The sequence below is a fragment of the Theropithecus gelada genome, chromosome 17 (assembly GCF_003255815.1).
Source record: "Theropithecus gelada isolate Dixy chromosome 17, Tgel_1.0, whole genome shotgun sequence".
NCBI classification, from domain to species: Eukaryota; Metazoa; Chordata; class Mammalia; order Primates; family Cercopithecidae; genus Theropithecus; species Theropithecus gelada.
In genome coordinates this window covers 38,413,646-38,441,188 of record NC_037685.1, presented here as the reverse complement: position 1 = coordinate 38,441,188, position 27,543 = coordinate 38,413,646, and the positions used below count along the sequence as shown (strand labels likewise).

Below are 27,543 nucleotides of genomic sequence, written 5' to 3'. Positions count from 1 at the left end.
AATAACTATAAAAAATTTCACTTCCCATTTAAAACAAACAAAAAAAAAGTGCACACACGTACACGAGACGAACTGCTCATTACATGCTCAGTCACAGGGTGACAGAAAAAAAAAAGTCACCACCATAAAAGGATGTCTGCATAGCCTCTCTTAAAACAACATGCCACAGTTAACTTACTTCAGTTTGGACAAGTACTGACAGCTACTACACAGAGATCCGAACAAGTCACTGATATGTAAGTACGAGATCTTTTGCTTTTTCAACAAATTTTTTTAAGAAAAACTTTAAAAGTCTAAGTTTTAAGTTAAAGGTAAAAAGGAAAAGAATCTATTTAAGAACAAGCTACCATCACTTCTAACAAAAATTATACTAATAATGTAAGTTTAGACTCTCTGCTGACTGGTAGGTCTAGTTAGTTCTTACAAAGCTGAGTGAAAGCGATGGGTCCGCCAGAAATATCTTTGTCAAAAAATAGGGCTTACTTCATGTACTACTGTATAAACTCACAATGACAAAAAACAGTATCAAGCAAAACTATGCAAATAATGCCAATATTTCAGGATAACTTAGTATGAAGGAAAAGGAACAAAGTTATTTTAATATAGAATATTCCTACACTATAGGAATTATTAGAAATATAAGATTATTTCTCAGGATGGAATCTCAGTGGTAGAATTCCTAGGGCAAAGGATATATTTTCTAAAGCTTTAGATATAAAATGGTACTTTTTGGTTTACAAAAACATTTTACCAATTTACCCTCCCATCAGCAAAGAGTACCAATCTTTGCTTTTTAAATGCTAAATACTACTAATTAGATAAGTGAAAAAAAAAGTCTGCTGTGTGGTTTATATTTACATTTAGTTAGACTAAACATATGTTTTCTATGTCCTTGGGGGGGAAAATCAAAATGAATTCTATGCAGTGCTTTGGCAACATTTATGTCCAGGTTGGGAATGGTGGTAACAGAAACTTGGCAAAATAGAAGCTGTGAAGAGACTTCCTTTAAAGGGGGGTGAGGGTTTTGTATATGTGTATTTGTGTGTGTGCTGGGGGAGGGGGAGTAGTATTTTGGTTTTTTGGTGTCACTCTGAATACAATATAGTGTAATAAGAGCAAGGGCTCTGAAATTAGGCTCAAATATAATTTACAAGCTGTGTGGCCCGCCACGCAAGTTACCTAATACCTGACTTCAGCTGCTTTACCTGTAAAATGGGGAGTATTATTACTGCCAAGTCCTTACAACATTGCCTCTCAATATAAGTGCTAAGAAACCGTCTCCTACAATTCTTCTCCCAACCCTCTGGCCACTGACGTACCAGAGGGAGAATCCAACAGATATGTTATGGATATTTTACATAAAGACCCTGAATCTGGCTGGGCGTGATGGCTCACTCCTGTAATCCCAGCACTTTGGGAGGCTGAGGCAGGTGGATCACCTGAGGTCAGGAGTTCAAGACCAGCCTGGCCAACATGGTGAAACTCCATCTGTACTAAAAATATAAGTTAGCCAGGCACGGTGGCACTCACTTATAATCCCAGCTACTCGAGAGGCTGAGGCAGGAGAATCCCTTGATCTGGGAGGTGGAGGTTACAGTGAGCCAAGATTGCGCCACTGCACTCCAGCCTGGGCGACAGCGCAAGACTCTGTCTCGATAAATAAATAAAATAAATGGCCCTGAGTCTATGGATGATCACACGTCTAACTGTGCTTACTGGTAGGACTCCACACTTCTTATATTTTAGCATGTTTTCTCTCTGGGGGCTCACTGCACTTTTTGGACATAAAACCACAAAAAATATGCTACTCCACAAAATGTTCACTCACATGTTTATGTATCATGTCAGTGATAATGGTGATGATCCCCTGCATAAATTACTTTCATCTGGCTTCCTAGAGCTAATTAGTATCATGATCAGTCACTTAATGGAATAAATATTAACTCAGGTTGCTGTATGACTTTAATTCATTTATTTATTCTATAGATATTTACTAGATATCTATTGTAGGGTGGTTCTGTAGCATTCTATGGGATAAAATGTTAGATGAGATCAAGTCATCATCCTTAAGAAGCTTAAGAGCTTCGCACCTAACAAAGCCGTTTACAGGGATGCTTTTCTCTCTGTTATGGTTAAGACCTGCTGGAGTTGTTAGGCAGCCCTGGACGTGGCCTGTGTAGAGGACGTGTGGTGTCCTCCGGTCTGGGGGGTTGATCACCTTCCCAAGAAGTCTGGGTATCGTATAAAATGAGATAACGCAGGTGAAAATCCTCTGAAAGCTGTGACAGTAACACAGATGCCTGTGGTGTTTTGGAAGCCCAAAGAGAAGAATAAAAATGTTTCGTTAAATCTCTGCAAATATCTAAAAAGTAGTTTAAAAATCAATTAACAGGATAAAAGCCTATTCTAGGTATTCACCATATTTTTTCAATTGAAATTTCAGTCTAAATTGCTCTATTATTAAAATATTGTTAAAACAGTAAAGTCTAAATCCATTTATAAAATCTTTACTTACTTTAAAATATGCTACAAATAAACTAATAAACTCCTTCATTTGAATCAACGTCTCTTTCTCCCTGCCCCCATTCCCTTCGCCAGCTCTCCCAGTCTTTCTTGTTCAGATAGGTATGAGTTAGTGTACGTTAAGGTTTTGAGATGCCTTCCTATTTTACTTGTTTTCTACCCATAATAACAGATCATGTTGGACACAGGACATAAACTGTATTGTACTGAATGTGACTTCTGAAGCCAAACCGCCTGGATCTGAATCCTGACACTTAACAGCTAGGTCTTTAGTCACTTAAGTGCCCTGGTGCCTCCGTTTCACCATCTGTCAATGGACTTGTGAAAGTTCTGAGAGGATTCAATGAGTAAACACACATAGAGTGCCCAGGGCAGTACCTGGAACACAGTCTCTGCTTAGTAATTTTGGTGATTATTATTCATCAAGGGCTTACTGTAGTGTAATAAAGAATCTTTCATTAAGGATTAAGAAAGCTGCAATGTTCCTATTCTTTAATGGGTATTTATTGAATATCGATCATACATCACCTAGAGATACAAGAAATTAACACCACAGGATTCCCACTCACCGTACTTCACAGGCTCATGGGAGACAGGGAAGAAAATCAATGATACAGACACTATGACAGAGCACAGCACCCTCACAAATACAGCCACCCTGCCCTTCAGAGGATGGAGAACAGGAACACTCCTGCGATACTTAGAACTAAGCCTGGAAGGAAAGTAGGAGCTGAGGATATAGGACAGGGGCCAGGAGACATCAGACAGAGGGAAGAGTGTTACCAGGCACAGAGTTGTGAGGGAATATGGGACATCCAAAGGTTATAAGTAATTTTGTATGGCTGGAGCCAGGGCACGATCAGGAGAAGCTGGCCAGCAACCCTCCTGAAGAGGGAACGGAGCTCAAATCATGAGGGAACTTGTGAGTCATGACACAGATCTTGTGGTTTGCCTGGGGTTGGATGGGCCCCGTTTGAGAGCCTGGCGGGAAGCTGCTGCCGTGGCTGTGGGCAGAAGGGCGGGAATGGCACACAACAGGCAGACAGACAGACACGGATGTGCAGCAGAGCACAGGCTGAGGCACAGGGACTGCTCGCTGAATAGTGGCAGCAGGTGATGGAGAACATGGAGTCCTGGGCGCCTTCATGAACCCTGCCTTAAGTACCCCAGTAAGATCCCTGAACGAATGACTGAGTTGATCTGGAATTTGGTTTATCCATAAAATAACGATATCTAATGTTCCTCCCTAATTTCCATGTGATAATAGAGACAAAAACAAAATTGAAACTCCTTGAACTTGAAAGAGAAAAGGTACATATGATTTCCAGAAACATTCAGGACTCAGCGGAAAAATATTAAAGACACAGAGCTTCATTATATAGAGCCTTTTTATATTATGCAGTTAGTTTTCCCACATGTTGCATCCTACAAATCATGCCAGATAGAAACAGAGAATATCTTTCTTACACTAAAATGAGTATTATGGTGGGATTCTTAGTTTCTTAGTTCTCTAAACATATGTCATCTTCATCTTCAATAACTTCCATACTTTTCAATATAAAAGCCACCAAAAGCCACACAGGTGGCTTTTACTAGTGAAAGGTGAAAGAAAATAACTGGAATATGTGAAACCCCAAATACGCAAGTGGGTGTTCAACCAAAGAATTCCTGCGCTCAAGCACCTTTCCATCATTTCGAAGGAACGCATCTATGAAGCTGAAGTGGGTCTTCACTGCACATTCACTGGGTTCGGGACACATATAAAGCACAAAGAGGAAACGGTAGACTGCTAAACACTTTTTCTGTCTTGAAGAGGTTTTTCTATCTTGAAGAAGGTCTCTGTGCTTGGTCCTGTAAATAGCCTTTTGCAGATCTATTGGGAGCTGGTCTGACCCAGGCTATGCAATGGGGTCAGCAGGCCGGTCACAGAGCTCCTCAGTAAGGCTGCCTCTACTAAGTCCCTCGGCTAGTCACACTCCATAAGCCCTCCAGGAGGCAGGGGAGGTCCCCCAAACAGATGGACCACAGTCAACTCTATGCTGAATATCACTCTGGTATGCGTCATTTTTTGAAAGGATATAGGGAATATTGTTCTCAATCCTTCTAAAAAATGAATCATGGACCCAGACATAGCTATCAATTTAGGACTCAAAGTTGGCTGGGAAAAAGTCACCTTACATTGTACAAAGATGTATTTAACCAGGCCACAGAGGCATGTACTGACTACTATGACAGTTGGTTAGCAGTGTATTATTAATAGAATGGACAATCTGACTTTATTAATGAAGCACCAGGAGGCTCTGACTATGCTGGTCATATTTCCACAGCAGTGCAGGATCCTCTTGCATACCAGGAATGCATGTTTCCCACTGTCCATTTTACAGGCAAATGGCCCCCATAATATCTCAAATGATGGCTGTTTGGTCAGTGAAAAAGGTGGTACGAAAAATCACTAATTGAATGCTAGGACCGAGTATGTGTGACACTGGGCCAAATTTAGATGTCCCTGTTTGAACAAGAAGGTGTTTTCAAATAATTGACAAATACTTATAAAACCAGGTAACCAGAGGAAGAAGTAATGATTTCTTTCTTCCGTGGAGCAGGTTTATTCTCAAGGGAGCTGAAACAGTCGTGGCCTGCCGTCTGATACATCTGTGCTTGTCGTTATTTCCTCAGTAGAACCATATCCTTATAATTTCAATTAACCCCGAGCTTTCGTCTCCCCTCTCCTTTCCAGTGATTTCATTTCTCCCTGCTCCAGAAATTTTTCCTCAGTCTTAACCTTTCCTCAAAGTAGTCAAAGGACAGTGTATCAGAGAAAGAATCAGATCAAACAACACTCATCACTTAACAATATACACATATAATTAGTATCTGTGTGGCCGCATCTGGGTGGCTCCCCTGGCTGTTTTTGAAAGTGAGCTTCTGTAAGTTCCTCTTTGGTACATTTGCTGTGGGCATGTTGATTCAGGTCACCTCTCTGTATAACCTGAGTCTAGAGCAGACTTGACCTACAGAGAAGTCACCTCCAATTGGTGATCATCTCAGTACAACTTGACCCATTCCAGTCACTGCTAGTGGCTACATTTAAACAGAATTCCTAGGTAAGCCCCTTTTCATTCAAGGTGTTATTATTAAAATAAATAACTATTAGAGGGCAAAGGTGACATTTCAGCAAAAACCAAAAGCTGTTATTCTAGCGCCAACTAAATCCCCGAATATGGTAAAGATTTTGCTCTGTTTCTGCCCAAATTAAAGGCTGAGAAAACACTTTAATTACTTGAGCGAGTAAATTAGGACCACGGAAGCTACATGTCTTCTGTGAAAAATCACACATCCCTCCAAGTGGGTATCTAGGGTAAACATTTCCAGAGCGCAAACTACATCAGTGCTTAGACAACTTTCTTAGATACTAAATAAATGAGTTTTGGGGGACCTTTTATTTTTTTTTCCTTTTGTGGCTAGAAAGAACCTGTCATTTCATGTCAACATGTCCGGTTATGCAAAAATGAGATGATAATATCTCAAGAAGTGTTACCAACTCTATTAGCAATGAAATACATTCTAGAGAAAAACACACACAGGCTCACTTCCCAAAGCATAAGTAAAAACACTTTGGAAGATATTTTGCTGAGGAAGAAACTTACTGTTTTACACATGTTAGGATAACAGTAAAGTTAAAAGGACTAAATACTGCATTACAGAGGCAAAACTGGGATGGTCTCCTTGTTTACCAATAAAAATAAGAGAATGGTATAGATGGCTTCCAGGGTGGCTCCCAGCAGAAGGTACAGGAGCCTTGAAGGCCGACAGAGCCCTGTTCCACAGGTGGAACCTGAAAAACGATCCAGGCTTCCTGTAGCCCAGTCATTATCCACGCCCTCCAGGGAAAGGCCTCCATCCTGACTCCTGTCCCTCAGTGCGTGCAGCACGAAGGATGGCTGAGGGGCCACGTGCACCTTTTCATTAGAATGCATCATGAGGAAGCTCTAATTCTGATATTAGTGTTCTAAAGAAAAAATATTTAGAACAAACATTTATTTGGGCTTTTCCCTAGGCAATACAATGATACATGATAATACTTTCTAGTATACCTCAGTGTATATATCTTAAATAACATGTCAGAAGCTGCTGCCTAATAATTAAAATGTAAAATACTTAAAATATACTTAAGAATAAATTTTCTACCTGAAAATGATTAAAAGGTAACTATACTATCCAAATATTGACACTGGTGCACTGTAATGCACAAAGTGAGCAGAATACTGCTATATATGAGGAGGAACCCAGCACATACTGCTGTGTGTGTGAAAGAATCCCGAGGAACACCTCACTCAGATAACAGCACATGCTCAACGCTGTATATCCACCATTCAGTTCCAGACCCTCTGATACAAAAAGGTACCATTTCTGCATTCCCAGCATCTAGCACATGGAGGCACTAACAGCCATTTTTCTGCTGAATAAAAGAATGGACTTAATTCAAGTTTCAGAAAGGAATCCTTAAGATGATTAAAGGAAGATATAAAGTAATATCTCTGAGGGAAGACTGTAATAAATTGGGACTGGCTGATGTAAGAATGGGATAGTAACAGTCACGCATATGAAAGGATTTTCCTCTCAATTTGGGATCATAAAATTGGCTAAAACTACTGCATTAATAACATAGGATAAATATAAGCAAGAACCAAAGTGACATATTAGGTCTACCTAGTGGAATCATCCTTTAAGAGGTTACTAAACATCCAAATATCCAAAGCATGCATTTACCTTTACCTAAGATCATTTCTAAGCCATCCCACTTACACGTCCACATTCTGCAAATGCCTTTCTTTGGCCACCTCCAGCGCACAATGATGGTCAGTTAAGGACCCTCAGCAGGCTACCCCTTGGGGCTCAATGATGTGTGGCCACAAGTGGCTTCCCATGTGGGAAGGCACCTCTTGTTGAAGTGGGCACCCCCTGCGCTTAGAAGGAGTTGTCCCTTTGCTCTGGAACAGCTGGGCCATGTTGCGCATGTGCCATGATTATAGGTGAGGATGGCCCTTAGAGCCTAGACCACTTTGAAACCACAAGCCTTCAGTTCTTTAAGGGCAGCATGAAACAGCTGCCTGTGCAAAGAACTGAACAGAGGAAGAAACCTGAAGCCAGGTCATCACAGAGAAGGATCCAGCATGGCCTTTAATCCCAGCGTGGTCTTTAAGAACCACTCCAATTTTTTTCCTGTGTAAAATAGAAAATTGGTATTTATTGTCAGTTTCATCACCTGGTAAGTAGGTAAGGGGTAGCAATGCTCAAGCTTACAGGACTGCTGTGAGGTTTCTACATGATGACACAATGCAAAGGTACAGAACTAGTAAGTTAATGCAGAAATCTGAAAAAGGAATTCTGAAGGGCAAGCTTTGAAAAGCATGTCGGCTAACAAGGTTTTTACAAGAATAGGTGAACTAAAATTTTCTTCCATTAAAATTTTTTTTACCTATTTATTCATTCCAGTCACTGAACAGAAATGAACATTTTGAATAGATATGTTCAGTATTAAAAATCTAGAATATATGAGTAAAGCTCCAAAATTACTCATACAAAATTATGTTTTGGCATACAGACATCTTTCCGTGTGTGTTTGTGTGTGTGTGTTCGTGTGTGTGTATTTGCTTCCCCATCTCCCAAAAAATTGGCATGTTGTATAATCTGCTTTCCTCACTTAACATAATTTCCAGTCAAGAAACAGGCATTTTCATGTTGCCATTTTCAGAGCTGCACTGTATTCACTGCATGGCTGTATTCCTGTATTCCATTGTATGGCTATGACATAAAATATTTAATCCCCTAATGAAAGATATTGAACTGTTTGCAAACTATGTTAAACCTTCTTGAACTTTGTTCTGAAACTCCTGCAATCTCTGGCTCTCCTAGATGCTGCATCTTATTTGGTGATGCAGTCAGACGCACATTTGTATATAAACTGGCAAGCAACGGCACCTTCTCCTCTGAGTCTTACATGAGTGTTACTTTCCTAATTTCTACAATAATAATTATTCATATGGAAGATTTGCAGACTCTACAGTGAAGTTTTTTTTTTCCCCGTCATGTATTTTAAAGGCAATTCCCATGAATCTGCTTATAAATACTCAAAAATATACATTCAGATTTTTGGGAAAAAAACATTTTCACAGAACTTAGAAAAACATTAATAAAAGTTATTATTGCCTATTCCAAAGCTGCAACTATTGCCTGGAATTTTCACCCCTCCTTTGTGTCTAGTCTTAGTTCCTGAAAAGCTGCTTCTCACACTAAGCTTTTCCCAAGTAAATGGAAAAATATTTTTATGCTTTTATTCCACAGTGCAATCCCTATGATTTTCTATTTAAGAATCACTCCATTTTTTTTCCTGCACAAAATATAAAACTGATATTTATTGTCTTTCCTATTTCACTAATTTCCGCAATTATCTCTATTGTTTTCCTCTACTTGCTTTGGACAGTTATTTTCTAGCTTCTTGAACTGTGTATTTAACACATCTATTTTAAATCTTTTCTTTTTTAAATAAAGGCATTCAAGGCTTTATATCTATCTCAGATTGCCTTATCTGCATCCCACAGTTTTCACAGGTAGTATTTTCATCATTTAGTTCTAAGCATCTGAAAATTTCCACTGTGATTTCTTCTTTAACCCATGAGTTCCTTAGAAGTATATTTTTTCATTTCCAAACTTTCCTTTTATCTTTTTATCATTGGTTTATAATTTAGCTGCACTGTAGTCAAGCAATGTGATCAGAAAATAATTATTTTCTGAAAGCTTTGAGTCTTTTGGTGACCTAGCACATGGTCAAATTTGAAGATACGCTCATGTGTCTTCAGTACAAGTTCTACTAGCTTTTAAATCATGTTGAGTAAATCTCCTAAGTCTTTAATCTCTTTTTTATCTAGCACATTATAATACAAATGTGTTAAGATCTACCATTATGGTTGTGAATTTGCCAATTTCTCCTTCAAATTCTGTCAAATTTTGCTGTTACATGCAAATTTCATGATTATTTTTATATTCTTTGTAGACTGTTCTTTTTAACCTTTGTAGTGACCCTCTGTATTCCTATTAATATTGAATTTGCCTTGAATTCTATGTTTTCCATGTTAATACTGCCATTCTACCTTTTTATTGGCTGGGATTTGCTTGGTACATATTTTCCCTTGCCTTTATTTTCAACCTTTCTGAATCACTTCGAGCTATATCTCTTCTAAGCAGCACACAGCTGGATTTTTTTTTTTTTTAATTTAAACCGATAGTCTCTGTCCTGTAATAGGCAAGCTCAACCCATTTAAGTTTGTTGTGACACATCCCTACCCTCTTGTTTTCTACTTACCATCCTCATTCTTTGCTGTTTTCCCATTGTCTCTTTTCTGGATAATAAAATGTTTTATTTCCATTTTTGCTCTCTTTTGCTTTAGGTTTTATTTCCATTTAGGTTATAATGATTAACCCATCAACACTGTACAGAATGCATACCTCTAACATAACATGACCACAATCCTCTGATAACCCTCAGTGTCTATGAACATCAGTTTTAAGGTTGTTAGAATGAAGTTCCTGAGATCCAATTCATTTAATACAGCAGGGAGAGAAGCAGATTTGCAGACAGTGCTTTTGATCAGGGTAGAGACAGTCTTTAAGGAAATACTGTATATTTCCTTAAATATACAGTAGCAACATCACTAGATATGTTGAAAGTGCCCCTCAATTTTGGTGACTTCCAGGTGAGATTTACATACACACAGTTCTATCAGAGGAATTATTTTTCTTCTAAAAATAATCACACAGGATTTATTGCTCTGCTCTTCCTGCTTTAATCAAAGTTTACCCTCATCTACAGAACCTTATTGTAGGAGTTTTCCATTTTTCAGTTTAGGACTTAAAATTTCTGTCTCAACATTATTTATAACAAGAAAAGAATTGGAAAGAATCTAAAAGTTTATCAAGGGAGTAGCTAAGCAAATTATGCATTGACACACTGGAAAACTGTAGAATATCTATCAAATGTTTATATAAAAGCTACACATATGACAAATATATACATTGCACTGATATGAAGATGTTTAGTGAACAAAGCAAGAAACAAAATATAATGTGTGATGCTTGCTACTATGTGCAAAGGTAGAAGTGTAGATTGCACAGATCCATGGAGTACTTGCAGATTGATAGTTTTAAAATTTAATAATTTCCCCTTGAAGTAGCTTAAGTCTTTTTCTCTCTCATTTTCTTTATCTTTCTTCTTTTTTTTTTTGTCATTTTAGTCATGGTTGTTGTGGTCGTCTTCTTCTTCTTTTTAAAAAGAAAATCTAACTTTCAGTTCCTAACATGGACTAAGCTTATTTCTCAGACTTTTAGGTTAACACAAATCAGATCACTGTGGTAAGTTCGTATTTCACTACATAAATGTGGTGACTGATTTCATTTCCTGGCAGTGATATGCATTTGGTTAAAAAAAAAAAAAAATTCAACTGAAATTAAATTTAAAAGCAAAGGTTAATGCCTGTCTGAAATGTGGGGTGCTTTACTTAACCAGACAATGATTCAAAAAAGGGAAGGGGAATTTCTGCCTAAAAAGTTACTGCATTCCCTTCTGTCACAAAAACGCGTTTGCCCTATTTAATTGGTTCTGTTTCCTTTGCCAGAGCTTTGCCAAAGTCAGCAAATTGTGAGAGTACAAACATAAATTTTATTCTGTTCTTCCTGTTATCATATATTTAACCATATTATAATTACAAACTGTTAAAAATTGCATGTCATGAAATGTTAAAACTTAGATATAGAAAAGACAGTTTGGACTGCTTTGATAGATTATTGAAATTTTTTTTAAACTAATGAGTAATCAAATTGAATACATATGCTTTTACTTAAATGACACTTCCTGGTTTTTTCTAGACACCTTGACCACCACCAATGGATATACAAATGGCTAACAATTTTACTATGCCCTCTGCACCTCCTCAGGGAAATGACTGTGACCTCTATGCACATCACAGCACAGCCAGGATAGTAATGCCTCTGCATTACAGCCTCGTCTTCATCATTGGGCTCGTGGGAAACTTACTAGCCTTGGTTGTCATTGTTCAAAACAGGAAAAAAATCAACTCTACCACCCTCTATTCAACAAATTTGGTGATTTCTGATATACTTTTTACCACCGCTTTGCCTACACGAATAGCCTACTATGCAATGGGCTTTGACTGGAGAATCGGAGATGCCTTGTGTAGGATAACTGCGCTAGTGTTTTACATCAACACATATGCGGGTGTGAACTTTATGACCTGCCTGAGTATTGACCGCTTCATTGCTGTGGTGCACCCTCTACGCTACAACAAGATAAAAAGGATTGAACATGCAAAAGGTGTGTGCATATTTGTCTGGATTCTAGTATTTGCTCAGACACTCCCACTCCTCATCAACCCTATGTCAAAGCAGGAGGCTGAAAGGATTACATGCATGGAGTATCCAAACTTTGAAGAAACTAAATCTCTTCCCTGGATTCTCCTTGGGGCATGTTTCATAGGATATGTACTTCCACTTATAATCATTCTCATCTGCTATTCTCAGATCTGCTGCAAACTCTTTAGAACTGCCAAACAAAACCCACTCACTGAGAAATCTGGTGTAAACAAAAAGGCTCTCAACACAATTATTCTTATTATTGTTGTGTTTGTTCTCTGTTTCACACCTTACCATGTTGCAATTATTCAACATATGATTAAGAAGCTTCGTTTCTCTAATTTCCTGGAATGTAGCCAAAGACATTCGTTCCAGATTTCTCTGCACTTTACAGTATGCCTGATGAACTTCAATTGCTGCATGGACCCTTTTATCTACTTCTTTGCATGTAAAGGGTACAAGAGAAAGGTTATGAGGATGCTGAAACGGCAAGTCAGTGTATCGATTTCTAGTGCTGTCAAGTCAGCCCCTGAAGAAAACTCACGTGAAATGACAGAAACGCAGATGATGATACATTCCAAGTCTTCAAATGGAAAGTGAAATGGATTGTATTTTGGTTTACAGTGAAGTAAACTGTATGACAAACTTTGCAGGACTTCTTATAAAGCAAAATAATTGTTCAGCTTCCAGTGAGGATTCTTTTACATTTCTTTCACTGGGCACTTTCCCATCTCCAACTCGGAAGTAACCCCAAGAGAAGAACATAAAGCAAACAACATAAAGTACAATAAAAATGAAAATAAATATTTCATTTTTATTTGTAAACGAATACACCAAAAGGAGGCACTCTTAACTCCCAATGTAAAAAGTTTTGTTTTAATAAAAAATTATTAATATTTCTTGCCAACAAATGGCAAAAGAAAAAGGACTGAATAGATTATATATTGCCAGATGTTAATACTGTAACATACTTTTTAAATAACATATTTCTTAAATCCAAATTTCTCTCAATGTTAGATTTAATTCCCTCAATAACATCAGTGCTTTGTTCTGTTTTGTTCTGAGTCATAAAACTTTGTTAAAGAACTCTTTTGGAATAAAAAGCAGGATGCTGCAAAGTTATAGTCTGTCCCTCAATGCTCACTGTCAACTACCAGCGGGAGTGTCAGGGAAAAGATAATTGGCAATAGATAGACTCTGAATTGCAACATTATAAATAATGATGATGACTGAGGCAATGAAAGCACTGAGCTTTTCCTGGAGCTGCCAGCATAGTTTTTAAGGGCCTCTGCTTAGCAATATGAAAAAGACTTTATGTGGAGGTGCCCATTGGGAGGAGGGTCTACTTGCTAAATTCATCTTGGGAATAAAAAACATGCATATATGATTGGTTTTCTTGGGATCGCTAGGGGATCATTTCTCTTTTCTTCCCCCAACCTGTTAGTACCCTACATCTGTATTTCAGTGGTTTGAGTTATCAAGTAGGAGAAGAGTGGTGCATGATAAGCAGTGGAAAATATAGTTGCTGCTTGCTTAAATATGATAGAGAGTAAAATGCAAACTTACAAAATTAAGCATCTTAGGATTCTTTACAATATTATATACTTGCTAAAATAAGTACCTTAGTAGGAGTACCAGGACCTTTCCAAGTAGTCAACTGGTCTGCCAGTTCAAATTTGTTTTATCCCCAAAACTACCCCAATACAGTATTCTCTGTTGGCAGTGACACCAATTTTTATAATGGTAGATAAAGAAAATGTTAATTCTGAGTCGTACTTCAAAATTTTTTTTCAGAAAGGGAGTCTCACTCTGTTACACTTTAAATTTTTAATTGGACTTTATATCCTGAAAATATTTTATTTAAAGTTCTTGCCTTACTCATTTGCAACTTTTTCTCTGTAAGAAAATTAATCTTAATGGTTGATTCAACACCATTTACTAATATATTCAGATTTGCATTACATTTATTTCACAAAGAGCCACCTGACTTTAAAGCCATTGTCAAAAATAGGCATTGGTCTTCGTAACATCTTATGTAGACAGGTGAGACAACATGGATGAAAGCCCAAATCTTAGTGGCTTTCCTTCACTCCACCTCTAAACTTTCCCAAGTGAAGGAAAAGAAAGGGCAAAACAACAAATTGTCTGTAAGTTGGCACTTAGATAGTCATCTGAGTTGGATCTCTAAAGAGGAAGCATTGTGAAGACTACTAAAGGAAAACCAAAAAGAAAGCTTCCTCCATTTCAGAGCTTCTCTGTGGTGCCCTGGTTCTGTGACTACACTGGAGTAGAGACACTTTCTGGGATGTATGAGCCAACACGCTCTCTTAGGGTAGGCAAGAGTCCTCTCTGGGCTAATGGAGTCAATTCTTAGGATCCTGCAAACAAGAGAGTAAATACCTATGACATTTGACAACAGAATAACATTCTTTTATCTGTTCAGTTTTCCGCCTCTTCCTCCCTCCACTATACCACAAATCTGTAGAAATGATTTTATCCAGTCATCAGCAACCATACTGCCAAAAAGGTAAACTCTAATCCTATCTCCAATTAATGTTTTCTTATAAGTCTGTAGTCCAATCAAACTCAGCTAATCACTCCCCTTAAAGGCTGCCCATTCTACTCACCAAGCCACTGTTCATACATGGCTGTGGGCATCCTCTCACTGTCTTGTTATTAGTTAGCTTTACATTTATTTCTGGGGCATTCCCCTAACCAGCAAGTCAACTTGGAGAACATGGCAGGGCTGTATAACTGTTATATTCTGTTATAGAACATGACTTTATTATATAACATATTGTTTGAAAACCACAGCCCTGTAAGTATTTTCTACATGAATTGGGTGATATATTATTAACAATTTTAAATAATAATTGTGAGCTAGAAAAACTAATCTGGGAAAATGGATAGTTATTATGGCAGTTGACCACATTAAAAAAAACCCTCAAAGCTATTTAGTTTGGATCAGTGTAAATAAATGCATTGACTATTCAGCGAGAGGATAGTATATATAGAACAGTGTCAGATACTAGAAATGGCATCATGTATATGTAAAGAGCTCAATAATTTATAAAACAGTCCATACATTATATAACATCTTCCTTTCTACAATCCTGTGAAACAGGTTGAGCAAACAGTGTCACCCAGACTTTATAAAGAAACCTAACTTCAGAAGAGGCACCCTGATAAATTAAAGGCAGCATTAGGAATGTAACCCCAGCCAGGCGCGGTGGCTCACGCCTGTAATCCCAGCATTTTGGGAGGCCGATGCAGGTGGATCACGAGGTCAGGAGATCAAGACCATCCTGGCTAACATGGTGAAACCCCATCTCTACTAAAAATACCAAAAAAAAAAAAAAAAAAATTAGCTGGGCGTGCTGGCGGGCACCTGTAGTCCCAGCTACTCAGGAGGCTGAGGTGGGAGAATGGCGTGAACCCGGAAGGCAGAGTGTGCAGTGAGCAGAGATCACACCACTGCACTCCAGCCTGGGCGACAGCGCAAGACGCTGTCTCAAAAAAAAAAAAAAAAAAAACCAAAAGGAATGTAACCCCAATTCCATATCCTAGCCATAAAGAAGACAACTCAATCATGTGGCCCCTGAAAAGGTGTTAGAAGCCTCAATTGCCTCAATTGCTTTATTACATGCTAGCAAACTGCATAATCCTTAAATGAGACAAATAACCCAACAATAGGTATAGATTATAAACTTGGCTAAGCTGTGGGCTCGGTAAGGGCAAGTGCCTCTTCTCTTATATACACAGCACTGCCATAGAACCTGGTACACTGAAGGTCCTCAAATATCTATTTAATTGACAACGTATGTTTTGTACTATTACTAACAAAATTCTAAAGCCTACTGAAATATCTGTGAAGTTCTTAATTCTCAATGAAAAGAAATAACCCAAATGTTCAATTACATATGTAGAGCACGTGTGTAACTGAAGGCAGTTACACAATATAGAGCACGTGCCCTTGAAGAGCCTGTAATTTAAATTAGACACATTAAAGGAGAGCGCTAATTAGCCAACAAGTGAATTTAAAACTAAATACAGAAATAATTTTATATTTCAAGAGGCAAGGACAGTCAGTGGCTCCTACCAATGAGTACAAGGTGGCATGTGATTTTAGAAGGGGAAGCACTGATCTTAAATTAGCCCTTAAAATGGTCTATTTTAGTTACTTTTCAGCCCATTGTAATTTCTTACTCTCTTCATAGCTAAAAGATATTCACTCACTGACTATTTGGGTGAAGAATGAGAAAATGAAAAGCATGTGGATTACAAGTGACCTGGTGACAAGGCCATTATTTTGAACCCAGGGAGGACTACATGAGTACTTATCAGAACTGCTGCCAATGGAAGGTTTTCATTGAACTCAGAAAAGTGGGTTGCTTAAAAGACAGCCCCCAAATTTCTATTCGATTAAGACCTTGCTGATCACTGACTACATGCCACTTTCCAAGTCCTCTACGGGCATCATCTTATTTAATCCTCACTACCTTAAGACATGGTATGACTATCATCCTCATCTTGCTAATGAGGAAACTACAGCAACAAGGTCACATGGTGTGGCAGAGCCGGTTTAATCCCACACTCCGGCCCCCGAACCTGTGGCCTGACTTGGAGCATTCACGCCACCACTTACTGAAACTTGCTTAGTAAGAGCTTCCACCCTGTAGCCTGAGCTCCATTCCTCCCTTTCCTATTTCCCCCAGGGCCTTGGACATCTCCCCACCACCACATCTGAATTCAGATTTCCCCTCAAGCCCCTGAATTTCTCTGCAAACTCTACCTGCATTCTCTGTCACCCATACCTGATACTTTTGTCTCAACCATGGGATTCAGGTGGTGAACAAATCCCTACCTGGGTGCTCTCCTCTTACACGCACTCTTGCCTATCTTTTCTTTTTCTCTATTTTTTTTTTTTTTGGTGATATGGTGTCTTGCTGTCACCCAGGCTGGAGTGCAGTGGCGCAATCTTGGCTCACTGCAACCTCCACCTCCTGGGTTCAAAATGATTCACCTGCCTCAGCCTCCCGAGTAGCTGGTATTACATGCCCACCACCGCACCCAGCTAATTTTTGTATTTTTAGTGGAGATGAGTTTCACCATGTTGGCCAGGCTGGTCTCGAACTCCTGACCTCAAGTGATATATCCCAAAGTGCTGGGATTACAAGCGTAAGCCACCGCGCCCAGCCTTGCCTATCTTTTTCTTTGCCCACTATCATCATCCTAGTCCAGACACTGGCCATGGCACACCTAATTACAACCTCTTTCCCCCAGGCCTCTTGATGAGAGTCAGAAATTTTAGCCTTTCTTTAGGATGCTGTACCAGAAGCCAGCAGATTAAATGATGACTAACAACAATAATAAATACTTGCTAACAATTCTATACCATAGTGCTTTAAGCACTTTACATATATAAAGTGCTCATTCAAATCTCACAAGAATGCTGTGAGGCTTGTTCTATTACCAGTCGCACTTTCCAGATGATGAAACTATGCTACAGAGGCTGAGTAACTTGCCCAAGGTCACAGCAAGCGGGGCAGCCAGGCTCTACACTCTGGGGTCTGGCTCCAGGGTCTGCACTCTTCATCATCATATTTTCTCTCTTAAACAAAGAAACGTGTATGTTCCAGGTCCTCAGAAAGCCTTGAAAGAGACACACACTGCTCACCAAATAGCCTCAAGTTCCTTGAGGGTGGGGAGGAAGAGCATGTGACTACCTCTGACTAATGGGCTGGGGGCAAAAGAGGCGTGTGTCACTTCCAGCCTGAAGTGTGAGGGAGCGGCATTCTCCTCTGCCACAGCATCCGGCAATGTTCTAGATGGTGGCACCTTTGTCAGCCTGGGTCCCTGAACGAGTAAGTGAGAACTCCCACCCCATGACCCACCCAACTGTATTAGACAAGTGGTGCAAACAAGAAACACACTATGGATTAAGCCACTGTGATTTCAGGGTTATTTCGTGGCTGCAACATAAGCTAACCTGTTCTGATTAATACAGTGTTTCACCTACTTGGAACGAGAAAAAAAAAAAGACCAATACACGGAGTGTAAGAAAAGAAAAATGCAGACACTATCCAGTTCTTCTGGTAAATAATCTTCCTTAATTCCACTTTCATTGTGTCATTTCATGCTCAGGGATTGAGAATAGTTCCCCATGATCTACCACATCAAGTCCAAGTTCCTCTCCTACACTTTCAACTCCCTCCAACCTAATTTCTCTCCATTGCCCAATATGAGCCTTTCAAGTTCATCTGGTTGGTTTTGTCTCTGTCCTGTGGATAAAATGTTTGGTTCTCACTGGTGGGATTCTTTTGCTTCCTCCCCTTCTTGTTTACACTCACATCCAAATCACACCGCCTCCCTTAATCCTTCTCTGACTACTCAAAGCCATCCATCTTCCTTTCCTCAACTTATTTGGCTTTTAGAGTATATGCCACATAGCTTTAATTTAGATTTTACAACAAAGGAAGAAAAAACACACTGGCCTGGAGATTGGTGGCCTGGTTCCGTCTGACTCCAACCCAGCTCCATCCCACTTTGTCCAGTCTTTGAGCCTTTCTAGACTTCAACTGTTTTGTCAGCGAAGTAAGTGTTAGATAATAGGCAAGCTCTTTGCCAGCCATCATACAGTCTGTGGTCTATTACTTCATGTGCAATATTCTTGTATCCCTAAAATGAAACATAAACTCCATTGGGGAAGAGACACTAGCTTTTCCTTCTTTCTATTTTGGATAGCACCGGGCATGACACCCTGAACATAGACAGTGCTCCAAAATATATGTTGACTATAGGTCATCAAATATTAGCTGAGGAGACTATATGACTTGTAGTTTTAAAATATGGTGAATAAGAGGTTGATATTATTGCATGTCATAATTTGTGAGGCAGCAACAGATAACTAATACTTGCTTGGTACTAAAATGTTAATCATGGAAAATATATTAAATTAGAAACTAGAATGACATTTAAATCAGTCAGGATTTATTTTCCAAAAAGAAACTTTTCTGTTGAGAGTATAAGAGGAGCACCACTAGCTTTTCCGTTTCCTTCCACATGTAAAAAAAGCAGCATATGACTGCTATCCTACTTTATCTCTGATAATGCATACCCCAACTGAGAGAAATCCTGGCAATACTGTTGTTGTTAGAAAGAAGAAGCTGTTTAAGAGGGCAATACAATATATTATTTCCTTTTTGTTTCGAGGGTTCATCTTCCTCAAACATTACAAAGCTGTTCTCAAAGCTGTTCTCTATCTGCATGCTAACTGTGTTGCTTCTCGTAGTTAGTAATGCTCTTAGATATCCTGTCCACTCAACTGAAAACCACTCCAGAGCAGGGGCCACGTTACTTTCTGCCCCACATGGCATCTACCGCAACTGATCCAAAACAAGAACTCGAGTGCTTTTCTGATTGGCTTTTATCCATTTTCTCAGAGTGTTAAAACATTTATTTCTGGTTTCTGTGTAAGAATGACTTTTCCCAGGCTGATTTGGAGAAGAAAAAAGTGTGTCAGAATGAAACTACACAGAGGCTACAAAAGGTTTGAGACCTAATCTAAAAAAAGTAACATTTTGATACGTTCTTATTGCTTGAGGGAAGCAGTTTCACAATTTTCCCATCAAGTCCTGACATGAAATATCAAATTTTTGGCAGGGGCTACATAGTAAAAATATATAAGGTTACTGCCTATATTAGCCTATAAAAATAAATGCAAACAGTATGTTTTAGTATATCATGTATCATATGTTCAAGAGAGTAATGAAAGTATATGCAAGTGCCATTTCATGTATTATTGCTTATTATTTTCCCCAGTAAGGGAGCCAGGGCAAGGAGAAGGTCCGAAAGTTGAACATTATTGGTTTGTTAAAAGAACAGCAGTTAAGGCTGTGCATGGTGGCTCATGCCTATAATCCCAGCACTTTGGGAGGCTGAGACAGGAGGCTCACTTGAGCCCAGGAGTTGGAGATCAGCCGGGGCAATGTGGTGACACCTCGTCTCTACGAAAAAAAGAAAAAAGAAATATTTTTCCTTACTCTTGTTACATTGTGGGGTGGAGGCAGAAATTCAGGACGGATTCAGAAAGAATTGAGGCTGGGGTGGGAGAATTACCTGAGCTCAGGAAGTCAAGGCTGCAGTTAGCCATGATCGTGCCACTGCACTTCAGCCTGGATGACAGTGAGACCCTGTCTCAAAATTTAAAAACAAAACAAAACACAGCACTTAAGAGGAAGACATTACCAAAACAGACCCACAGGACTGACACCCATGTGACAAGAAATCAAGGCAGTCCTGGTTTTCAATCCCAACAATCTCTCATGGGCTCTACCTGAAACCTGGTACCTGCCTGTGCCTGCACCCGACACTCAGGCCTCTGGAGAGGCCCATAGAGATACTGGCAAATCTGAGGCAGGGGCAGGGTTGAGGGACACTGGAGGCCACCACCATGCAGAATTTAGGAACCACATGGTAAAATGAAAAACGGAAACCAGTGTCCCACTAGGGATCCAGTTGTCAAATTATTTGAAGTTTGTGTGTTGAAAAAAATGATTAAAAGGTGATGTGTACATGGTAGTCATTATACCATTCTCTCTGTATCTATGTATATTTGAAAATTTCTGTAATATATTTCTAAAAATGGTAAGACTGTTCTCTAACACACGCCCTTACTCTTGTTACATCAGAGCGTAGAGGAGAAATTCAGGGACGGATTCAGAAAGAATTGAGAGAGACATAGTTACCAGTCTCCATCTCCAATCAGTTAAGCACAGCAATCCAAATCATAGGAGAATGGGACGCGCACTGGCCACATTCTAAGATCACATGTGAAGGAAGTCTCAGCACACCTTCAAGAAGTCCTAATACTAACATGGCAAGAGCAAACTAAATTCTGCATGTTTGTATGTATAAGTGGGAGCTAAACATTGAATACACATGGACACAAAGACAGGAACAACGGAACAGACACTGGGGACTGCTTGCGGGGGAAGTGTGGGGTGATGGAGGTTGAAAAGCTACATATGGGGTACTATGGTCACTACCTGGGTGATGGGCTCATTTGTAACCCAAGCCTGAGTGATACACAATTTACCCATGTAATAAACTTGCATATGTACTCCCCTGACCCTAAAAGTGGGAAAAAAAATTAAAAATAAATAAAAATGAAAAAAAAAAAAAAAAAGTCCTAATAAGAGACGGCTGGTGGTAACAAAGTCACCAGCAAAGAACAGGTTATACCAGAAAGCCATATGTAAAGATCAGCAACGCTTCATAAACACACACACAATGTTCTTTGAGGAACTCGATCTCCTAACACAAAGGACCACAAGGAAGAACTATGTCCCAGTCCAAATCTAAATGTTTCAGATCCAGGTATGTTGTTTTGTATATATACATTTGAAGTAAAATATAAATGTTACATTCTTTTGATTAGTAGTTCTGTCAGCCAAGGTTCAGCTATAGGTAATAGAAACCTCCTCAGCTATTTTGGGCAGCAGATTTAGTACACAGAATTCGGTGCTTATACAATTGTTGAAAAGGCTAGAAGGGCAGATCCAGTGCCTCCAGGAATAGACTCCTGGAACACATAAGGACTGGTCTACCAGGAGAACTGTTTCCTCTGACACACTGAAGCGTCTGGGAAACGACGAAAGTTAATTACATCAACTGTGAGCTCCAAGGTCAAACCACTTCGGCAGAGTCTAGGGATCAGGGAGTTTCAGGGGGTTGAACTGTGAACTCTGGCACCCTATTGGATGTGTAGAATTGCACCAGGAAAATGGCTAACTCATATGCCTTGGCTCATACTGAGTTCAAAAGCCACACGTTTTTCTGAATAATGGAACCCAAATCATATCCAGAACTCCAGGAAAGGGAGTTTAAGAAATAGAACATTCAGCTTTCCAACCTCTGCTTTATGGGAAGTACAACAGGAGAACCCTGGAACAGATCATGAGCCAGCTGGTCAGGCATGGTGGCTCATGCCTATAATCCCAACACTTTGGGAGGCCAACGCAGGAGGATCGCTTGAGGCCAGGAGTTTGAGACCAGCCTGGGCAACATAACGAGACGTTGTCTCTATAAAAAACTAAAAATTAGCTGGGCGTGGTGGTATATGCCTGTAGTCCTAGCTACTGAGGAGGCTAAGGCAGGACGATCCCTTGAGCCCAGAAGTTCGAGGTTATAGTGAGCTACAATCGCACCACTGCACTCCAGCCTGGGTGACAGAGCAAGACACTTGTCTCTTAAAAAAAAAAAAAAAAGAAAAAAGGTAATAATAAATAAGATAATGAGCCAGTTAATCTAGTATACCCACCATACCATTCTAATAAAGTGCAAAAATACTCTACCAAAGGGAGGAGGAGGAGGAGGCCAGAGGAGCAACAGCTGCTACTTAAGATACACCACAATCGAATGCAAAAGCAAATGTAAAAGGGCATTTCCAAGCTAACAGGATAAATGTGGAAACAGTAGTTTCAGTAGTAAATAGTATTACAGAATTATGAATAATTTTGTTAGGTAACATTATGGGTATGTAAGAAATGCCATTTTAGAGCTTACTGAACTATGAAATACGGTATTATGATGTCTGGAAATTACTTCAAAATACTTGAACTAAAAATGCCAGGGAATGGAAAGAGGACAACAAAAACCTTAATTACTAAATCTGGGTAATAGGGCTCATTTTATTCTCTCTGCTTGTTTCACTGAAATTTTTCATGAAAAAGTTACAAAATGTTATTCCAAGAGAAATATGAAAAGTACACATTATTTTCATCTACTGCTTCACCCTCACAAGCTTTAATTTTCCCACAGCCTTAGAATATGTATCATCTTCTGTAAGTCCTGGCTTATAGTCTTCAAAAATACCAAGGTTGCCCAAGACAGACTGAGGAACAGTCCGGATTAAACAGTAAGGGAATGTACCAATGAAATGCAACACGTAATACTGAACTGGACCATGGGCCAGAATTTTGTTTTTCCTTTTTGCCATAAAGGACATTATTACGACACTTGCCAGAGGTGAATAAAGTAATACATACTCATGGTATTTTGGAGTCAAAAGGACATTATGTCTATGACTTGCTTTCAAATGATTCAGAAAAAACACCATGTATGTAGAGAGAAAATGATAACAGCAAATGCGGAAAATGTCAATAATGGGGGCATCTGCTTTTAGGGTATACGGGAGTTCTTTCTTCTATCCTGGCAACTTTTCTATAAACCAGAACTATTTTAAAATTTTCAAAAAGTATAAAACATAAGTGGCAGCACTTGGTAGCTACTGAAGAGAAACAGCAGTTTCTTCAGTCTAATTAAATGAAAATAAAAGTAATAGCTAAATAACTGGAGTGTCATATAGTGCTTCTTCAGACCCCATTCGTGGGGGCACTTCCCCCCAATTGGAACTTTTTTTTTCTTTGCATTGTGTGTTTATTTGTACTTCTAATTTTAGCAACAAAGTCTGAATACAATCATATAAGTTGTCTCTGGACATTTACATTGCTGCAGTTGAAATACACAGCCTCAGTTTGGCAAGTTTATACGCTCAAGATGCTTCCTGCTATAGTGACTAGATGACCATTAACTAGACTGTTTTAACCTTAAAAAATAAAGTGGCATTGGCCAGGCATGGTGACTCACGCTTGTTATCCCAGCCCTTTGGGAGGCCAAAGAGGGCAGATTACGAGGTCAGGAGTTTGGACCAGACTGACCAACATGGTGAAACACCGTCTCTACTAAAAATACAAAAATTAGCTGGGCGTAGTTGTGCACACCTGTAATCCCAGCTACTCAGGAGGCTGAGGCAGGAGAACCGCTTGAACCTGGGAGGCAGAGGCTGCAGTGAGCCGAGATTGCGCCACTGCACTCCAGCCTGGGCAAAAGAGCGAGACTCAGTCTCAAAAAGAAAAAAACAAGTGGCATTAAGGCATTAAGGAAATGTCTGAGCTACAATTCAGATGGGCTTGAGTTTCCATCCAGGCTTGCCACTTAAGTAGCCATCACTTAGTGACTCAATCCTCAGACCCTCAGTTTTCTCATGTAGAACACAGCAATACCAACATCTACTCTTGCAATTCTGCTTGTGGCTATTCATTTAAATCAGGAACATACGTCAAACAAGGTTCTATGGTACAAAATTGTTCAATACAAATTTATTAAGATTTCTTAAGAGAAAGGGTAAATCCTGCTGTCAAAAAAAATCTCCAAATGGAATGTGTAACGTTAACATTTCGGCCGGGCACGATGGTTCAAGCCTGTAATCTCAGCACTTTGGGAGGCTGAGACGGACGGATCACGAGGTCAGGAGATCGAGACCATCCTGGCTAACATGGTGAAACCCCGTCTCTACTAAAAATACAAAAAACTAGCCAGGCATGGTGGCGGCGCCTGTGGTCCCAGCTACTCGGGAGGCTGAGGCAGGAGAATGGCGTGAACCTGGGAGGTGGAGCTTGCAGTGAGCCGAGATCGCGCCACTGCACTCCAGTCTGGGCAACAGGGTGAGACTCCGTCTCAAAAACAAACAAACAAAAAAAACATTTCATAATGTTACTCCATATTTTTTCTTCATATTGTCACTAATATTAACAAATCTATCCTTGGTATTGTCATTTATTTATACAGCAAATAATTATCAAGTGCCTCTATGAACCAGCTGTTATTCAGACTGGAATAACAAGTGAAAACCACACAGACCAAGTTGCTGTCTGAATCCTACATCCTAGAAGCCAATATTAAACATTAAGTAAGCAAACAAAACAATTTTAGGAGATAGGAGAACTGTAAAGTGTTGATTCTAACTCTGGTGTACCCAAGACTGATTATTTGCCTTCCCAAATATTCTCTGAGCTACTTTCATAAATTCCCTTTCTGCTGAATCAGCCAGAATTCATTCTATTACTTCATCTAACAATCCAGCCAAAACAGAGATGCCTATTCTCTTGCAACTGACAAAGCCTTTTTCCTTGAGTTCAGGTAACAAAAGCACATTAGATTTCAAGCACATTAGATATTTCAGAACTCACACAACATGCACCAAAAAATCCAACCCTAAGATAGGTATGAGATTATTTTTGTGCGTTGTATATTTTGCTATGGTTACCAAGACATGGTTAGCATTTTGAATTTTTTTTCTTAGAACAATACAATGAATGATCTAAATCTAAAATCTTTCACAAGGTGCAACTTTCCAACGATAAACAAGAACAGGAAGTGAATCTTGAATACAACCAGACTACAAGTTCCCTTCACTATTAAAGTATCTCCTTTGCTGTCTGTCACCCGAGTCTGACTTAACCTGCGTTAAACTTCCATCATTCTAGCCTAACAGTTATTAATATCTTTATTTCTTTTTGAACAAAACATATTTCCTATCAGACTGGAAATTTTGACACACTCAAATGTCTGAAGTCCCAAGAGGAACACAGCTAAAATAAAGGAATTGAGCAGCAAAGCAACTCAGAAAAGCAGAAATGAAAACAGATGTTAAACCTCTTTAAAACAAATTTTTACTAATAGCCTCAACCAAAGCTATTTCAGTCAACTACTAGAAATATTCTACCTAGTCAAAAGGTCTCAACAAGCTTCACAGGTCATCAGCTCCTCAAGGGTGTGGGCTAATTCTTTCCAAGGTTCTACCTACCACCCAGCACCATGCATGTCATGACCCTCCATCATGGGTGACTTTGCCCCCCAAGTGTCATTTGGCATTATCTGGAGACATTTTCAGTTGTCATGACTGGGGTAAGACTGGAGGAAGGAGGTTTTGCTACCAGCATGTACTGGGTGGAGGCCAGTGATGCTGCCAGCCACCCTGCAGTGCACGGGACCGCCCCCACCACAAAGGGTTATGCAACTAAAATATCAAAAGTGCTGAGGGTGAGAAAACTCTAGCTTAGGTCAATGATGCCACTGCCCTTCATGTTCAATACAAAATCACTGATCATGTGGCTTCACGTAGCCTTCTGGCAACAGCTTACAGGCCCTTTTAAACTGGATACATTAGGTCTGTTCCCTGGTAAGACTCTGGCCCCTGAGACTGTCACTTTTGAAATTCCTGCAGTGTTAAAAGCCTGAGTCTCCTTTCACAATTAGCCAGCAATTCCATAAGTAAGTACCTCTGCATGCCACTTTGATTCAGAAGGCACAGATCTTCAAACATTACTAAAATCTTGTTAAAATGATTGGCAATCTCAGTTCCTAATCAGTCCTCAGGCAATGTCAAGACATAAGTGAGACAAGAAAAGCCTCTTCGTCTTGTTATGTATCTTCTAACATCATGATTTTTCTTTTATCAATTTATAGAAAATAGCAAAATAGCACTGAAGGTTTCTGAGCCTGTTTCCTCAAAGGAGATGCGAGTTCTCACCTTCCAGGGCTGTTCTGAGGAGGGAAAGTGGCACATCAATGGGCCCACCTGCAGAGTGTCTAGGATGAGCCTGGCGTGTGCTCGCTGACTGCCAAGGTGAGGTAGTGCCAAGTACAATGCCGGACACATGGTATCCAACACCCAAATACTGAACTGAGCCCAAAAGTGTGAGAACTTTTTGGTCAAGAAAGGACATATCTTGTGAATATAAGAATGAAAGGATTATATGCTTCTCTCTAGGTAAGATGGGGAAATGATTTTATAAGTCCACATTTCAATCCTTAAAAAAAAAAAAAAAAACAAACTGAACCCAAATGTGAAATTCAACTTTTATACTTTTCTTTTTTTTTTTTTTTTTTTTGAGACAGAGTCTCGCTCTGTCGCCCAGGCTGGAGTGCAGTGGCGCGATCTCAGCTCACTGCAAGCTCCGCCTCCCGGGTTCACGCCATTCTCCTGCCTCAGCCTCCCGAGTAGCTGGGACTACAGGCGCTGCCACCACGCCCGGCTAGTTTTTTTTTTGTATTTTTAGTAGAGACGGGGTTTCACCGTGTTAGCCAGGATGGTCTCGATCTCCTGACCTCGTGATCCGCCCGCCTCGGCCTCCCAAAGTGCTGGGATTACAGGCGTGAGCCACCGCGCCTGGCCAACTTTTATACTTTTCTTTTTTTTTTTTGAGATGGAGTCTCTCTGTCACCCAGGCTGGAGTACAATGGTGTGATCTCATCTTACCGCAACCTCCTCTGCCTCCTGGGTTCAAGCTGTTCTCCTGCCTCAGCCTCCCAAGTAGATGGGATTACAGGTGCCCACCAACACATCTGGTTTATTTTTGCATTTTTAGCAGAGATGGAGTTTCACCATGTTGGTCATGCTGGTCTCAAACTCCTGACCTCAAGTGATCTGTCTGCCTCGGCCTCCCAAAGTGGTGGGATTATAGGCATGAGCCACCACGCGCAGCCTATATTTTTCTCTTAAGAGATTTGAAGTAGCTTACTGAGTGAGAGAGAGAGAGAAGAAAAAAAAAGAAGGAAGGAAGGAGGGAGGGAGGGAAGGAAGAAAGGAAAAAGGACATTAGCAGAGACACAATAATTTAGTGCAAAAAAATAACTGAAGCAACTAGCATGTGGCAGACTGAGCCCAGTCAGTTTTCTTTCTCTTTGGTATTAGAGAACACTCTTCACTACTCCATGCTGAGGGAGCTGTAAGAGAGAGTAAGATCCTGC

At 39.7% G+C, this 27,543-nt stretch overlaps 2 protein-coding genes across 4 annotated transcripts in view; one reads left to right on the top strand and one right to left on the bottom strand.

The window, feature by feature from the left end:
- Nucleotides 1-27,543, bottom strand: part of UBAC2 (UBA domain containing 2) — a 187,162-nt gene that overhangs the window by 80,370 nt on the left and 79,249 nt on the right. The gene's annotated exons all lie outside the window — the stretch shown is intronic.
- Nucleotides 84-13,071, top strand: GPR183 (G protein-coupled receptor 183). Its single transcript, XM_025363992.1, has 2 exons — nucleotides 84-236; nucleotides 11,446-13,071. Exon 2 carries the CDS (start codon nucleotides 11,464-11,466, stop codon nucleotides 12,547-12,549), a length of 1,086 nt encoding a protein of 361 aa, XP_025219777.1. The 5' UTR covers nucleotides 84-236; nucleotides 11,446-11,463; the 3' UTR covers nucleotides 12,550-13,071.